Source organism: Hyperolius riggenbachi, chromosome 1 (assembly GCF_040937935.1).
Source record: "Hyperolius riggenbachi isolate aHypRig1 chromosome 1, aHypRig1.pri, whole genome shotgun sequence".
Lineage (NCBI taxonomy): Eukaryota > Metazoa > Chordata > Amphibia > Anura > Hyperoliidae > Hyperolius > Hyperolius riggenbachi.
The window spans coordinates 410,295,468-410,313,247 of record NC_090646.1 but is presented as its reverse complement, the minus strand read 5'-3'; the positions used below and the strand labels follow the sequence as shown (position 1 = coordinate 410,313,247).

General features: G+C 43.3%; 1 protein-coding gene across 5 annotated transcripts in view; it reads left to right on the top strand.

Moving 5' to 3' along the window:
* The window catches only part of SMARCA2 (SWI/SNF related, matrix associated, actin dependent regulator of chromatin, subfamily a, member 2), a 283,693-nt gene that overhangs the window by 106,164 nt on the left and 159,749 nt on the right, over positions 1-17,780 (top strand). For all 5 annotated transcript variants that reach the window (XM_068235810.1, XM_068235819.1, XM_068235838.1 and 2 more), the window contains exons 7-8: positions 16,368-16,494; positions 17,416-17,589. In XM_068235810.1, coding sequence (XP_068091911.1) covers positions 16,368-16,494; positions 17,416-17,589 — 301 coding nt within the window. The remainder of the gene's footprint in view (positions 1-16,367; positions 16,495-17,415; positions 17,590-17,780) is intronic.

Below are 17,780 nucleotides of genomic sequence, written 5' to 3'. Positions count from 1 at the left end.
TTTTCCTCCCCCAAAGATAACTGACTTATTTAAGTGTGCACATAACTTAATCACCATTTTACTCTTACTCTAGGTATATATGTGTTTATTCTTCCTAATGAAGACTATTGCTCCTGTCTCATTCGCCACCGCCAGTCGGTTCCACCTACTCAACCTAAGCAGGTTTCTTCCACCCCTAAATACAGTAGTGCTTATAATTTACCATCGTGTCCTTTTACTCCCCATAACAAAACATCTGTGACTTATACATCTTTATCAGTATAACCATTGGAAAAAACCTAGCTTTCCTAGCAACATTATGCACTTTCTTGCAAGAGTCAATATCTGTTTTTCCCCGAGAAGGTGGCTACCTGGAACAGGATCTCACTGATGACCATTTTCATATTTTTACATGGTTTCGTTTCTTTCCACTGTTTATCTAATGTAGCTTTATTTAATATCCCCCCTCTTCTCTTTACTAATAACTTACGGTGTAATCAAATATACTCTTAACCTAATCCCCAATTTACTCGTATTTACTCATAACTTTTAATCCTGTCCACCCAGCCACCTCCTTTGGGGTGACATCTTAATTCGGCTCCTTATCCAGGCATGCTATCAAATTTCCAGCAGCATGCCTAGAAGCTCATGTATGTCATATCGACCATTATGCTCTTATTTACCAAAAAAAAAAAATAACAATAGAGACAAAAAACACCCCCTCTCCCTTCCCCCATCCCCCACCCCCGTCCCCAACAAATCCCCCCCACTTCACAAACAAACAAAAAAAAAGAAAAAAAAAAAAAAAAAAAAGAAAAGGCGCTTATATATATGATCATTTATGACTCCTGGACCTAGGCTCATACATCCCAGCGTCAGGGTCCCAGTCAATAAGTTCCACAGGCTCAATTGCTAGAAATGAAAAAAAATCTGGGAGATCTCCTGGGTGTCTAAGGAAAAAAGTTCTTTGATTTTTCCTAACAATTAAACTGAACGGAAACCCCCATCTATATTGTATATTTTCTTTTTGTAAGACAGTCAGCAAGGGGCGAATAGCTTTCCTCTGTTGTAAAGTGCTTGGGGCCAGGTCCTGATAGAGCTGGATTCTATGTGTTTCCCATAGGATGTTTCCCTGGCTCCTAGCTGCCTCCATTATTGCTTCCTTTTCATGAAAATGATGTATACGGCAAATAATGTCTCTTGGTAGTTCGCCTGTTTTGGGGGTCTGTCTTAGTGCTCGGTGGCATCTCTCGAACCGCACTATTTGCTCTGAGGGTCTATTCAATAGTTTATTAAACAGCTGGGTCAGCACAGGTTGAAGTTCCTCTTGGCCGCAGGTTTCCGGTAAACCTCGGATTCTGATATTTTTCCTCCTAGATCTATTTTGGAGATCTTCAACTTGGTATCTCAGGGATCCACAGTAGCTATTCTGCTTATCTCTCTCCCCCCATAACTTAATATTCATAGCCTGTAGATCAGTTACAGCTGCTTCAAGCTTGGTGACTCTGTTATCTACAGTGTGTAAGGCTTCACGGAATAGCTCTAATTCAGCTTTGGTGGTTTCTACTATTTTTTCTGTTTGTTCAGTGAGATCTTGCTTAGTGGGTAGCATTTTTAAAAATTGCCAGATATCCTCCAGATTTCTTTGTCCCTTCTGTGTTCCCTCCTGGGGGTCATTAGAGTGCGCTCCTGTCTGGGTTTTTTCTATTTGCTTGCTAGCCCCCCCGGTTTTGGGAAAGAAGTCCTTTGCTGATCTCTGGGATTGATTTAAACTATCGTCGGCTTCTTCCTTTTTCCTATTGCGTCCCGACATTTTTATTTACTTATGGGTAATGATTTCAGATATATGGGTTTATATGTCCAGTATATAGTGAGAGAGGCCGCTGGGATTAGCCCTTCCCTCAAGCTCCAGACAAAGGATTCCGGCAACAGTTCTATAGTTGTTTAAATATAGACAGCTTTTACTTACAGATCCGGAGATATCTAGTGCAGGGTCTCACTCACCACCTCCTCCAGCCTGCTAGGATCACCGGTGTGTCTCTGTGTATCCTCTCTTCCTCCAGGCCTACGGCCAGAACTGCAGCTCAGCGTGCTCTCCTCTGCTCAGGCCGCATAGGGCCGGCTGTGTGGGTTGCTCCTTTAAGCCTCTAGTGTAGAGCCCTGCTCCTCTGGATAGTCTCAGTGTCCACACAGCTGGCCTCTGTGTGTCTGCGTCCGCAGATTTTTACAATCGTATTTTCCAGTCACACCGGGCGCACCGAGCAGGCTTCGCTGCTGGTTCCCTCCAATGTCGGGCAGGTCGCACCTCTCTACCGGGTTCCCCAGAGTCAGCTTTGTGGTAGACGAATGATGCCGCAGCCGCTTCGCTGGATAGACTTTCCGGAAGGCCCCAGGTTTTCCGGGTCGCAGGGAGTCAGTCTCTCAGCTTCGGAGCCGCTCGGCGGGCCTCACTCATGAGGTAGGACGCCGAGCTAAGCTTCTGCCGAGGGAGGATGGGGACGGAGCATCGGACACGCCTCACCTACGTCATCACGTCAGCACGCCCCCGAAACTCCGACAGACCAGGACCTTATGAGTCACTTTTTTTAAGGTTGCCTCATGTAGCCTTTAAGCACTGCTCTGGTTTAATTAAGTCTTGGTAATTATACAGTATATACTGTATATCTTTCTCAATTGCTGGTCTTTTGTCAACATGACCATTTAATCCATTTTTGTATGGACCATTGGATACTGGATTTTGATAGGACCACTATAGCAAAAAAGTTGATGCCCTGCTATTATTATTATTATTATAATAATTAATAAAACTTAGAATAACATGTAAAATCGCATAAAAAATTGAATCGCATGTAGTGTAAAGGAGCCCTCAGATATGGCATTTATTGCGCATTTGTGGCTTTTTTTTTTTAATTAGCTGATATTGTCTTTAGTCCAGTTTGTACTACAGTAACATTTGTATGCAAAAAAAGTAGTCATTTTACATAGTGTTTAGTATAATGGATGCTAAATTACTATAAAGTCAAACGATGTATGTTATATCTGTAAAAATTGAAATTTGTACCCCACATTTTATGTTTCTCCACAACATAGACTCTTTTGCAGCAGAGGCAAATTTGCAGGTCCAAAAAACTTTAAATCATGCATGCCTCAGAGGATGCTCAGTGTCTGGGCAGTGTGAGTCCAAGCATGGCAAGGAAAATTAATCTTGAAAAGTAAAGCTGGAAGTAGACAGGCTGTGCAGCTGCAGCTTATTGGTGCTACTTTATTATCTGCACAAAACGAAAGGATGCTGTCTTAAATAATAAATAGTAGCCCTTCTTAAAAGTCAGAAAAACTCGGGCACAAGATCTCAGTTTGTAATTGTCAAGAGACATATTTACACTTGCAGTCTGTCTGTGATTAGACACTTACATATACAGTGTAAATATTCTACCATATAAAAGAGCCTGTGCCAGATAAATTCTCTTTATCTGGATATTTGCTAAGATCAAGCAGTAAAGTATTCCCTGCTTCCAAATACATAATGGCAAAATGTTCTTACTGACGGATTTCTGATCTTTAACCCAAACTAGCAAAAGAATAACTCCAATGCATTGAAAGAGGATTTTGTTAGTAAAAGATACCTCTATTTTATCAGAAATTGCCAATCGCCTATCAGTAATAGTTTACTTTTGCTAATGAACTTTATTGAAGGATTGTAGAGAAACCGTATCCCCCCCCCCCCCCCCCCCAGCACCCCCCTTCCACAGAACCCCTTTAAAGGGGAACTGAAGAGAGAGGTATATGGAGGCTGTCATGTTTATTTCCTTTTAATCAATACCAGTTGCCTGGCAGCCCTGCTGGTCTATTTCTCTGCAGTAGTATCTGATTAAAACCAGAAACAAGCATGCAGCTAGTCTTGTCAGATCAGACTTATAAGTCTGAACCACTGAAACACCTGATCTGCTGCATGCTTGTTCAGGGGCTATGGCTAATAGTATTAGAGGCAGAGGATCAGCAGGGCTGCCAGGCAACTGGTATGGTCTAAAAGGAAATAAACATGACAGCCTCCATATACCGTATTTTTCGGACTATAAGACGCTCCGGACTATAAGACGCACCTAGGTTTAAAGGGCAAAAATCAGGAAAAAAATATATACTAAACCTAGGTGCATCCATGGTCCAGGGGCATCTTATGGACCTTTTCCCCTAAACTGTCTCTACCTAAGCTACACTGCCCAGCTACACTAACCCTTGCTGCTCCACTAGTTAAACTAAGTTCCTTACATTAACTCTTGCTGCCCCACCAGCTACACTAACTAACTCTTGCTGACCCACTAACCTACTCTAAACAACAATACCCCCACTAACCTACTCTAAGCAACAATACCCCCACTAACCTATACTAAGCAACAATACCCCCACTACCTAAACTAAACAACAATACCCCCACTACCTAAACTAAACAACAATACCCCCACTACCTAAACTAAACAACAATACCCCCACTACCTACACTAGCTACAAATGCCCCCACTACCTACAAATGCAGTTTTCATATTTACCAATCCTAGGGGAGAGGTGTTCTTCCAGGATCCTGGGCTACTGGCAATAGGGATGGCATCCAGGGTCCCCTGCAGTCTGGCTCGGAGTAGCAGTGTCACTGTTCTGTCTTCTCCTGGGTCAAGGAAGTGGTAGTAGAACAGCAAGGACAACAGCAGGGACATCGGTGGCAGAGACTGGATCCCTCCTGGAGCCTCTGCAGGAGCTGGAGATACGCGGGCAGCTCCAGCTAATAGCCCATGTGACTGAGAGCCACCGATATCCTGGTAGAGCAGCGGGGACATTCCTGGCAAGGACCGGATGTCTTTTGAAGCGCTGGAGCTGGACCCTCTGTGGGAGTGGACTCATGTGGGCAGCTTAGCTGATGGCCCACGTTACATAGCCGCCGATGTCCTGGTCCCTGTAGCAGCGGCAGAAGGGCAGAAGGGACATCGGTGGTCAAGTCTGGAGCCAGAGATGGAGCCGCTGCGGAAGGTGGAGTCACGTGGGCAGTGCTAGTTAATGGCCCACGTGACATAGCCGCCCGATGTCCTGGTCCCGGAAACAGCAGCGGAAGGGCAGAAAGGACATCGGTGGTGAAGACTGGAGGCGGAAAAAGCCGCTGCGGGAGCCGGAGTCACGTGGGCAGCTCTAGCTAACAGCCCACGTGACATAGCCGCCGATCCTGGTAGTAGCAGCGGCGGAAGCGCAGGAGGGACATCAGTGGCGGAGACTGGAGCCAGAGATGGAGCCATTAGCCGGAGTCAGCTCTTGCGTGACTCAGGAGCCGCGATGTCCTGGCCAAGCAGCGGGGACATCAATCAATTGCAAGGACCGGGTGCCTATTGGAGCTGGAGCGTCTGCGGTGTCCAGGAAAGGAGGCGAGCCGGTGCACAGTGTATAAGGAAGCAGGATGCGGAGCCCGCGGCTAAATAGCACCTGCTTGTGGGGGGCATCTGGCTGCACATTCGGACTATAAGACGCAGGGACTTTTTCTCCCCACTTTTAGGGGAGAAGAAGTGCGTCTTATAGTCCGAAAAATACGGTACCTCTCTCTTCAGTTCCCCTTTAAATGGGCTTGTAAAACATGTGTTTTATGCCTTGTGCTGTTAACCTAGCTTTTCCTGGGCAGAGCCAAGTCATTTTATTGTTAGACAACTCTGTAGCTAAATAGTTCCATTGGAGTTCAGGGCTTGAATTCATGTTGGAGCCAGTTAACTATTCAGGAAGTAGGCCTTGGGCAAGACTCCCAATTGCTCCAGGGTGACCTATTGAGTACCCCCTTAGTAGCTGTAATTCTTAAAGGGAACCTAAACAGAGGGATATGGATGTTTCTTTTTAAACCATACCAGTTGCCTGGCAGTCCTGCTGATCTGTGTCTGCAGTAGTGGCTAAATCACACACCTGAAACAAGCATGCAGCTATTCCAGTCTGACTTCAGTCAGAGCACCTGATCTGCATGCTTGTTGAGGGGCTGTGGCTAAAAGTATTAAAGACACAGGATCAGCAGTAGAGTCTGGAAACTGGTATGATTTTAAAAGGAAAAATCCATATCCTTCTCAGTTTTGGTTACCTTTAATCTTTTAATCTGCAAAAGATCTGTTCCTGCAAAATGCATTCAAAGTCTATGATATCTGCGGATCTCATACAAATCTTGTTTAACGGACAATTATTTGCAGATCGGATCCACCAGGTTGGATCTTCAGATCTGCAGATAATTGTCTGATCTGCAGATGATGGTCCATTAAACAAGGTGTGTATGAGATCTGCAGATCTCATAGACTATGAATGCATTTTGCAGGAATGGATCTTTTGCAGGAACAGATCTTTTGCAGATACTGATCTGTTGAATGTGTACAGCATCTTTGTGTACAGGATCTTGCAAAGATTTTTATCTGATGGGGAGTTCAGCTCCATGGAATAGACTGTGTAGGTATGGCTCTCATACTACATGGAAGGGGGTAAAATTGGTCTGTGATCTTTCATTTTCATTTTCCAAAGACTTTTATCTGACGTGTGTACCCACCTTTACACATGGATATGTTTTGTTTTAAACCATTCCATTGTTGCCCTGGCTTAATGTTTAGGGTCGTTGTCCCGCTGGAAGGTGAACCTCCACCCCAGTCTCAAGTCTTTTGCAGACTCCAAGAGGTTTTCTTCCAAGATTGCCCTGTATTTGGCTCCATCCATTTTTCCATCAACTCTGACCAGCTTACCTGTCCCTGCTGAAGAGAAGCACTCCCAGAGCATGATGCTGCCACCACCATATTTGACAGTGGGGATGGTGTGTTCAGAGTGATGTGCAGTGTTAGATTTCCACCACACATAGCGTTTTGCACTTTGGCCAAAAGGTTTCATTTTGGTCTCATCTGACCAGAGTACCTTCTTCCACATGTTTGCTGTGTCCCCACATGGCTTGTGGCAAACTGCAAATGGGACTTCTTATGCTTTTCTGTTAACAATGGCTTTCTTCTTGCCACTCTTCCATAAAGGCCAACTTTGTGCAGTGCACGACTAATCGTTGCCCTATGGACAGATTCCCTCACCTGAGCTGTAGATCTCTGCAGCTCGTCCAGAGTCACCATGGGTCTCTTGATTGCATTTCTGATCAGCACTCTCCTTGTTCGGCCTGTGAGTTTAGGTGGACGGCCTTGTCTTGGTAGGTTGTGCCATACTCCTTCCATTTCTGAATGATCGCTTGAACAGTGCTCCGTGGGATGTTCAAGGCTTTGGAAATCTTTTTATAGCCTAAGCCTGCTTTAAATTTCTCAATAATTTTATCCCTGACCTGTCTGGTGTGTTCTTTGGACTTCATGGTGTTGTTGCTCCCAATATTCTCTTAGACAAACTCTGAGGCCCTCACAGAGCAGCTGTATTTGTACTGACATTACATTACACAAGTGCACTCTATTTAGTCATTATCACTCATCAGGCAATGTCTATGGGCAACTGACTGCACTCAGACCAAAGGGGGCTGAATAATTACGCACACCCCACTTTGCAGTTATTTATTTGTAAAAAAAAAAAATGTTTGGCCTCATGTATGCTTTTCATTCCACTTCTCACATGTACACCACTTTGTATTGGTCTTTCACGTGGAATTCCAATAAAATTGATTCATGTTTGTGGCAGTAATATGAAAAAATGTGGAAAACTTCAAAGGGGCGAATACTTTTGCAAGCCACTGTATGTGACGCAGAAACTGTGTGCCTTTCTCTGTGCCGAACGGACCCTAATGGGTACTTGTGCAACTCAGTCATTAATAAAAGGTACCTGCTATATATAATTGTGTAGAAAAGCTGATCTACATCATATTTAGATTCACAAGGCTGCATTGTCATTTGTGGTTTGTACTCTTTGTACAAACTATGTTTGTACTCTTATACAGCAATACACTTTATATCGCAGTGCTTTTTTTCTTCTTCGTGTCAGCAGCATGTTATCTAATTTGTTGCTATTTTTAATTTGCAGTTTGCCTTATTATTGAGCTCTCATTTTGTGTCCTGATTTCCCCTCATTCAAGGACTGTTTGTATGCAAATTAAATTACCACATATTTTAGCTTTGTTGTTGACAAGGGCAAATGTAACAGGCAGAAGCCTGTATTAGTGGCACAGAGGAGCAGCACCGCTAGCAGACTTCTGCATGAAACAATTGGCAAGCCAAGAATTAGGATGTTTCAAATGTGTGGGAGTGGACAATGGAAAAGTTGGATAATAACCAGTGGTTTCTTCCCTGCTGTGTGAGACGTGTATCACTGTCCTTTGTGCTGGTGGTGGGCTTAGAGATAGCACAGACCTCCCAGGGAGTAATTATGTGTAATGATCTTTATGGGCACAAGCCCACCTAACATCAACATGCTAATAATTGCTTTGACTAGCTCCCCTGCACAGACTGAACACAGGCATCCATTTACTTCTCCTATTTGTACAAACTGATCCTTCCCTTGATGTTTTCCACCAATCTCACAGGCACCCAAGGGGATAGTTCTTCGATCTTTTACTATTATTGCTTTTAATCTAAGGAACAGAATACCCCCTCCTGTCTTCCTTGGAGAAAGAAAAGGGAAAGCCGCTTGCCTCATTTAGAAAGATTACAATGAGCAGTCCCTGCTGTGCCGTTTGCACTGATGCTGTAGTGCTTGTATGTATGCACTGAAAAATGCTAACTACTATCAATTCAGGCAAAGTGAATGGAATCACAACAGGATTACAGTCAGAAAGGTTTGTTGTAGGAAACAAGCTGTATAATGCACAAAGCTGACCAGGAAACAAAAAGCAATTATTTGTCTGTCCATTTGCATGCCGGTGTGTGAACAGCTCTTGTCAGGCACCACAATACAGTAATATTGCAGAATTGCTGACTCCATGTGGGGTGAAAGCTACCCGATTTCCCACTTTTACGCTAGCTCTGCTATGGTTTCCTGGCAGCACTTGCTGGCATTTGTGTCAGCAGATGGCGAGTCTGCAGTCTACATCCCACAGAATGTATATATGTACGGTGTTCATTAGGCTAGCAGCAATGATGAGCTTTCACACTGCTGCAGATCACAGGGCCAAATGCAATGCTAATTGCTCTCTGCTTGTATATATTTCATTTCACTGCAGAAAGGAGAAGAACAAAAGCAGAGAGTTTGATGCAAACTAGAGGCCATTTTAAATAGAAGTACATCTGTTCTGACCTTTCGTTAAATGTCATTGCCGTTTTTTTCCAAAGATAAGTTCTGGTGTCGTGATGTCATCAAGCCTGATATGACAGAGATAGCAAGCTATAGCTGCTTATAGAGAGCTGTTCTAATTTAGCATTTTTTTTTTCTTCGTTATATTTAGCTTTTTATCACACTTTATTATTTTGACATAGAGATATGCTCCAACAATTTACTTACCTTGATGCTTCCCAAGTTGAAGGAAGTTTTTACTTAAAGGTGTACTACATGAGCATAAGGGTTCAGCCAAATTCAGTCTGTATGGAAGACATTCTGCATCGTACTGTGCCTTGGTGATTATTTTGTCTTAAAGGACAACTGAACTGAGAGGGATATGGAGGCTGCCATATGTATTTCCTTTTAAACAATGCCTGGCATCCTGCTGATATTTCATGCATCTGTAGTGTCTGAATCACACACCTGAAACAAGCATGTGGCAAATTCAAACTTAAAGCACTCACAAGGTGACAATAAAAAACGGTACTTGTGTATTATCCCGTCTAGCAGAACGGGCTCGGCAGTTAGACAGGCTGGAAAAGTGTGCACTGTGCTTCTTGAGCAGCTGATTCACCACAGATCAGCTGCTCCGTTCCATTCAGCTTTCCTCACTGCGCAGTGTTGTAGCCCGTCCCGAAGTCACAGCACTTGTCTGTGTAAGATGTGAGTAGAGGGGCTGTACAACGCACTGAATGCAGTGACCTCCGCTCCATAGACAGCAGCCGCTGATCCCCGCTTAGGTAGGCTCTCCCCTGGTGGGCTGTGATTAGGGGCGAGACCCTTTTATAGACAAGCTGTATGATAGCGGGCAGATTGCTGCAGGGCACAGCGCCGTACATAGCAGGGGGTGTGAGGTGGATCACCTTGTGCTGGTGCTCAGCAAGTCCTCTTCCCTGTAATGTGATTAGGCAGAGTTGGTATGCCACTAGAATCACTTGTAATTCCCCTCCTCCAGGCTGGAAGGCTTCATGCCTCTTTCATTATTGCTCTCTATTGTTCTGCAGTCTGATCACTGATGGAAAAGACAACACAGCGCAGTGAGGAAAGCTGTGTGGAACGGGGCAGCTGATCTGTGGTGAATCAGCTGCTCAAGGAGTACAGTGCACACTTTTCCAGCCTGTCTAACTGCCGAGCCCGTTCTGCTAGACGGGATGATACACAAGCACCTAAAAAAAAAGTTTTTACTTACCTGGGGCACGCGAATGCACCCGCGTCATTGGAAGCCAGTATGCTTCTGGTGATATAGGGGGCATTCGCAGAAGACGCTAACCCTTCAGTCGGTCGGCAATCCTCAGCAGGCTGCCAGCGGAGACGGGAGTAGACCAGAGATGCAGCCAGGGACCAGAATGACTTCTAGGGGCTGGACGAAGTCACTGGAAAGTAAAAATAGTTGTTTATGGTCACCTTGTGTCATTTTAAGTAAAACATCTGATCTGCATGCTTGTTATTTGACTAATAGTATCAGAGGCAGAGAATGAACAGAACAGCCAGGCAAATTGCATTGTTTAACCACTTAATGACAAGCTGACATAAAAACGTCCTGCTAGAGCCTCTTAGGGCAGTTTCCACTATCGCGAATCCGCATGCGTTGCCCGCATGCGGATTCGCACAGCCAATACAAGTGGATGGGCCTGTTTCCACTTGTCAGTTTTGCTGTGCGTTTTTCTGTGCAGGATTTTTCTGCATGGCACAGCCCTCAGAATTCGCCTGCGTGTGGAATGCAGGCGAATCGCACGTAATGTATTTAATAGGGAAATCACATGCGTTTTCCCCATGCGTTTTTTGCCGCGAATTCGCATGCGATTACGCATAGGTACCCATGTTAATTCACACAGGCAGTGACATGGTTAAAATCGCATCACCCTAACCTATGCGAAATTGCATGCAAAATCGCGGCCAAAAACGCATGCAGAATTGCACCCGCATGCGATTTGCCTGCGGTGATTCGCCGGCGATTCCGCAACGCTATAATGGAAACGGGCCCTTAATGGCTCCAGGACGTTTTTATAAGTCACAGTGCTGCTGCCACTGTGCGCGTGAAAATGAAAATAGTGAGAGGGGAAAAAAATAGAAAAATGCACCTTTTTCAAATACTATATTGTCACCATACTTTGTACTAGGGAGATAATTAAAATCTTGTGATAACCAGAACAAATAGGCAGATAAAATGTGTGGATTTTATGTACAGTAGCAGTGTTTATATTAAAACTATAGGGGATGAAATTGGAGAAATAGTGTGTTTTAGTTTTTTTAGTTTTTTTCCTTGTTTTCCCTTGAAAATGCATAAAAAAATAAAGTAATTACTGAAAACAAATATCAACCCCCAAAAGCCCAATTGGTGGTGAAAACAAAAAGATATAGATCATTTCATTGTGATCAGTAGTGATTAAGCTATTGGCAAATGAAAGGGATGAGCACTGAAAGGTGAAAATCGCTCTTGTCCGTTAGGGTAAAAACCCCTTTGGGGTGAAGCGGTTAAAAGGAAATAAATATAATAATAATAATAATAATAAATATGGCCTCCATATTTCTCTCACTTCAGGTCTCCTTCAAGGATCCTATGTACTCTGAGTCTAATGGTAGTGAACAGGTGTACCTCTTTTTACCCCATTTACTGTTCATGTTTAGCAACTGCTTAATGAGAATAACACGATGCCACTCACAGTAGATATTTCTTGATTAGTATTCTGATCTGGTTATCCTGATCAATATACACACTGCACCTTAGTGTCTGAAGAGATTTTATCAGAAATCTGATTGAGGTCTATCAAGGCTCCTGCTATGGAATAATTTTTGTACGGTGTAAACAAAATCATTGCTTCGCTGCTGCCCCCAGAAATTAACCATTAAGTTCTTTATTTTTTAAATAAAGCAGATTTGTGAAAGTATTGGTTGTCTTCCTATGGTTGCTCCATGTCTGACAATGAAAACGTAAGGGTTTTTTGCTATATTTATGAAGTGTTGCTCAGACCTGTCAACTTCTTCGTCCCTTCTCTCTACCCTAGTCATGTAATACTAAAGACTGGATTAGTGGGCATGGGTTTCCATGAACAAAAAGCCGGTTTTCCTGTGATAAGAATAAAACTGTGGCCCAGGGCCATATTTGCATTTGATGCCCATAGCAACCATCACGTCCATTTGTAAATCGGAAATGCAAAATTACGGAAGCAGGACAAATGTTTCAGGGAATCTAACAGTCATTCCTAAAGTGAAGAGGGCAAATTAAGGTCTCCAGTTTCCCTGTGCCTCCTGTTGCCATCCATGTCACAACCCCCTTGTTCACGGTAGCTCTGTTGTCAGTTGCATTGGATATGTCATGGATGGCATGCGATCTATGACATGTCCAACTTCTGTCCGGCATCTAGAAAAATCGTGCAGGTTGGGATTTTTCTTTTCATCACTGCTTTGGACTCCAAATAAAATTGACCTGTCAGCACGTCTGAACAAATCCCATGCTTTTCATTTAGGTCATTTAAGTCAATTGAGGCGGGCGCTGACGACCGCCTCAGCCAACAATCGGTCATGTGTACAGCAGCTGTCAACTCCCAACCCACAAGCAATCTGCCGGGCAGATTTACTCAACCCCAGTGACACTGATCCCTCCCGCCAATTCCATTGTTGGTGCCACTCCCCCGCCAATGCTCGTTGCCCCTCCATAGCGACACAGAGCATTGTCCGCTACACAGCTGACACATCTGTGTGTGCAGCCCGGCCCAGCGATGTTGCCCAAGTGATCCCCGATGGGCGACATCCAGTAAGATGGACGTGTGTATGGCTGGCTAACAACAAGATGACTTGATAACAGGTGGTTTGCCAGATCCATCCAGCGGGTCAACCTGCGCAACTATTTTGCAGGTTGGTTGCATGTACAAGTCCTTTGAATAACTTTGTTGCTTTTGAATACGGAAATGTTGTGCAGTTTGTTTCACTTGTGTGAGCAGTATTTAGGTGAGCAGGTTGTGTTGTTGATTGGCATGTTTGTATGCACTTGTCGTGTACACAACTTGTGCAGTTGGTTGTGCGTTATATTGGATGTGTGTATGAACCTTAAAGAGACACTTAAAGAGACTCTGTAACAAATTTTTCAGCCTTAGTTCTTCTATCCTATAAGTTCCTATGCCTGTTCTAATCTGCTCTGGCTTACTGCAGTCTTTCCTAACTGCACTGTCTCTGTAATAAATCAATGTATCTTTCCTCTGTCCTGTTTGTCGGGCTAAGGCTTGATTGTGTAGAATGTGCAGGGCTGCTTGTGATTGGTAGAAGCGATACACACCCTCTGCAGGCCCCCTGCACACTCTGAATGGCTCACACACTATGCTTAGCTGAGCCTATTAGAAGCTGGTTAGTTTGTTTGTAAACACTGCCTAAAACTGTTAATTACAAGCCAGGATTGCAGCAGAGAGTGGCAGAAACAGCACAGAGGGGCACAGGAGAAAATAATGAATAGAATGGTATGCTTTTTATTGTAAGAATATTAGAGTACAGATTCTCTTTAAGTCAAACAAAAAAAATGAGTTTTACTCACCTAGGGCTTCCAATAGCCCCCCTGCAGCTGTCTGGTACCCTCGCCGTCTCTCTCCGATCCTCCAGGCCCCGCCGGCAGCCACTTCCTGTTTCGGTGACAGGAGCTGACAGGCTGGGGACACGAGTGATTCTTCGCGCTCCCAGACACATTATCACCCTCTATGCTGCTATATAATATATGATATATGCTATAGCAGCATAGATGGCGCTATTGTGGCCAGGAACGCGAAGAATCACTCGCGTCCCCAGCCTGTCAGCTCCTGTCACCGAAACAGGAAGTGGCTACCGGCAGGGCCAGGAGGATCGGAGGGAGACGGCGAGGGCACCGGACAGCTGCAGGGGGGCTATTGGAAGCCCTAGGTGAGTAAAACTCTTTTTTTTTTTTTTTTTGACTTAAGTGTCCCTTTAAGAAATACTTTTAGATGGTTATTCTTATTACTTTTTGGAAAGGGATTTTTTTTTAATGTAGAAGATAACTCACAAAAATATCATTTGGCTATACAGGTGCCTGAGCAGTTTACATATTGCACGTATTATCGGTTTGTGATGGTAAAATAATCTAACGTAGTTTTAAAAGAAATCATTAATATTTAGGAATCTATGTGAGCAAGGGTCTTTAGACTAATTTACAGCTTAAGGTTTTACGTGTGGACAGTGCTGCATAATGGGCAGTGACTTTGCAATCTACCTTAAGTGATCGCTTTTTTTTCCTTTTTGCTCTATAAATACACAACAAAAATCAGATCAACAGATTGTCTTCCAAGGAGATTTGAGGCTTTAAAAACACCCAAAACCGCAAGGATGTAATTCTGCATCACTGCAGGAGACTCATTTTCTCTCCTCCAGAGTACAAAAAATTGAATTAGAATTAGGTCAGTCAGGTTTTTCATAGAGATTGAACTGTAAATCAAGACGGGTTACTATTCCGGCAAGAAACAGACTTATATTACAGCCAGGAGATATTTGTTCAGGTCCCGGGAAGAGGTTTATGAATCCTGCAGGAGAAGTGAATCTGCTAGCAGAGGAAGACTGGGTACTGCAACATGTGATATTACTAATACATTAATATGCAGTGAATTTGCTGTGTTACTGTGTGTACATTCAGTAAACAAGTACCTCCTTAATTATTCATGCGGCATGCCAAGACACATTAGCAGTAAATATGGCCGTAATCACGAACTATAAAGTGCTGCATTTGCAAGTTGCTTGATACGTGGTGGTTTGGGATTTCTTCCTATTGGCACAGATGCCGCAGTGCTCTTTATCTGGCTGGGCATCAGAACTCATGCTTATTACTTTATTGCAAAAAGGTTGAAATACAAAAATGTTCTACAGCATCTTGCTGGGCTGCCACTTATTTTAGAAGCAGGGATGTAGGGTAGAACTACAGAGCAGAAGAGAAATAACTGTAATGCTTCTAGCAATCGGGTTTTCTTTATTTGGTCTCTTATTTTGCACTAGTTTTCATTAAGCACTCACATCACTTCACAAGTGGAAACTGGCCCTAACCAGAACTTTTTTTTTTATATCACCGTTAATTGGGGAAGGGTTAGCGCTACTGTCAGTTTATTTATTTCTGTGTCTCCATTGTCTAGATTTCCTCAGCTTTCTTGCCTTTTTGTGATACTTGTGGAAGGGCAGGAAGTTAAGTCAGTTTCACACCCAAAATCATTAATCGCAACCACTAAGCAATTTTCAAAGTGATTTTGCTTTTCTTTACCCCCCATAATCGGTGGCAGCACTTTTAGGCTAGGTTCACAGTAGGAGGTTGCGATGTGATTGCATGTTAAGTAGCAATGCAACATTAAAGCGCAACAAGAAAATGGTAATGCAGATTAACGCTGCATTACCTTTGCATTAAGTAGGTACAGTGAAGCATACATGCAATAAAAAGTATGCTTTCCTGTACCTGGTAACGTGTGCGTTACTAACTCCGCACTGTGAACGTCACATGGACTTCTCTTCGTGGTAAATACCGGTAACGCTTATTTACACAAAAAGATGTCCTGACAGTTGGCATCAGTTTTGTATATGTTTCTATGGATGTGTTTAAACATAAAAAGTGTACATTTCCAGTCCAGTCAAGTAAAACTGATAAAAAAATGTGACAGGACAGAACTAGACCGGACAGTGCAGATTTATGTGGAACCAGGCCTACCTTTTCTGCAATGTCTTGTGACCAGGATAGTTAAGGATACTGCATACTCTTCAGAAGAGACAATGCAGTATTAGGCACAACATCTTGTCAGGCTCTCTTATTAGGGGTATTAAGATCTTTACACAGTATACACTTCACACATCCCACACTATTCTCTGAGTTCCCACTTTTATTTCGTAAGATTGATGCTCACAGGGTGAGGATGCATAGAAAGCCAGTGGACAAGATGGTGATAAACTTGGCCACCCTTGCTTCTGGGCCCTATAGCAGCCATATTGCTTGTCTGTAGCTACAACCCTGTCATTCTGTTCAGTGGAGGACTAATAATTCAATTGTATTCCTACCGTTGTGTCTTTTTAAAATGGGTTAATTTCTCTCTTTCTTGTAAACAAAATATCACCAGTGGGGTATAGCCCTGCCTTGTAGTAGTCCTTCTATAAATGTAGCAACCATACTGATTGGCATATTTCCCTTTTCTTTCTAGGCTTCAGGCCCGTATTGCCCATAGGATCCAAGAACTGGAGAATCTTCCTGGCTCCCTACCGCCAGATTTGAGAACCAAAGCTACAGTAGAGTTAAAGGCACTTAGACTTCTCAACTTTCAGCGTCAGGTAAAACACTGCAACAGTGCATTCCTCATAGTTCCATGCTTTTCCACTGTTGGCGCACTATGGAGAAAACTGTTAAATTTAATATATATATATATATATTACATTTTGTTCAACAGCAAAATGCATTATAAATGACTTTGTCACATAGAGTAAGTGTTCTTAGTTTTACATGTATGCATTTTGCTCTAGTCCTTCTCCTCTCTTAGTGGCTGAATAGTGTACTGGTTCAAATCTCGGCTCTTCCTGTTGAGTAAGCCAGCACCTATTCAGTGAGGATACCTTGGGCAAGACTCCCTAACACTGCTACTACCTATAGAGCGTGCCCTAGTGGCTGCAACATTGGCCATTTGAGTTCGCCAGGAGAAAAGTGCGATATAAATGTTCGGTGTCTTGTCCTCATGAGGAACCTAAAGGTTTCCTGCATTCTTTTAAAAACACTCCCTGGCAAAAATCTCTACAAAGATATCAGATTGCCAGCGTATGAGCTTGCACACTATTCTTTCCATTGGACTGATGGTCAGTAAGTGCTTTTGAAATGGAAGAAACATCTAAAAATCCCCCATGAGGAGATGGACTACTCCAAAACCTGTCGGTGAGAAGTCAGAACCATCAGATTGCAAACATTGTAAGTGGTAGCTACCTTAAAAGAAAGTAATTGACCGTGCATTTTACTTTGGGACACTGTAAATCTTATACATATATGTACACATGTATTTAAAATTTTACACTTTGTAGTCACAGTGCTCCTTTTAAGGATAAAGAGAAAGAAGGCCACAGCAAAAAAATGTATCGCCATATTAATACTTTGTTTCTTTGTGCCCATTATTACTTTGCCATGTTTGTACACTTTATAACTTAGCAATTTATAACTTGGCAATGTTTGTGCCCTAATAATGCTGTTCCCATTTTTCTATTGCTCAGTTGAGGCAGGAAGTTGTGGCATGCATGCGACGAGATACTACTCTTGAAACTGCTCTAAACTCCAAAGCTTACAAGAGAAGCAAGCGACAGACGCTACGAGAAGCACGCATGACTGAAAAACTTGAAAAGCAGCAGAAAATTGAGCAGGAAAGGAAGCGTAGACAAAAACATCAGGTAAGTTCTTTCCCTAGAGGGTCCGTTTTATACAAGCTCCCATTTGCCCAACCCTATTTCCATCATGTTTGGAAGCTGGAATGTGGATCGCTCCATCGTAAGCCTCACCTTATAATGATGTACAATTACTGTGAAAGGAATTCATGAATGAGCATATTGTCAACAGTAAATTGAGTTGCCTACTGTGGACG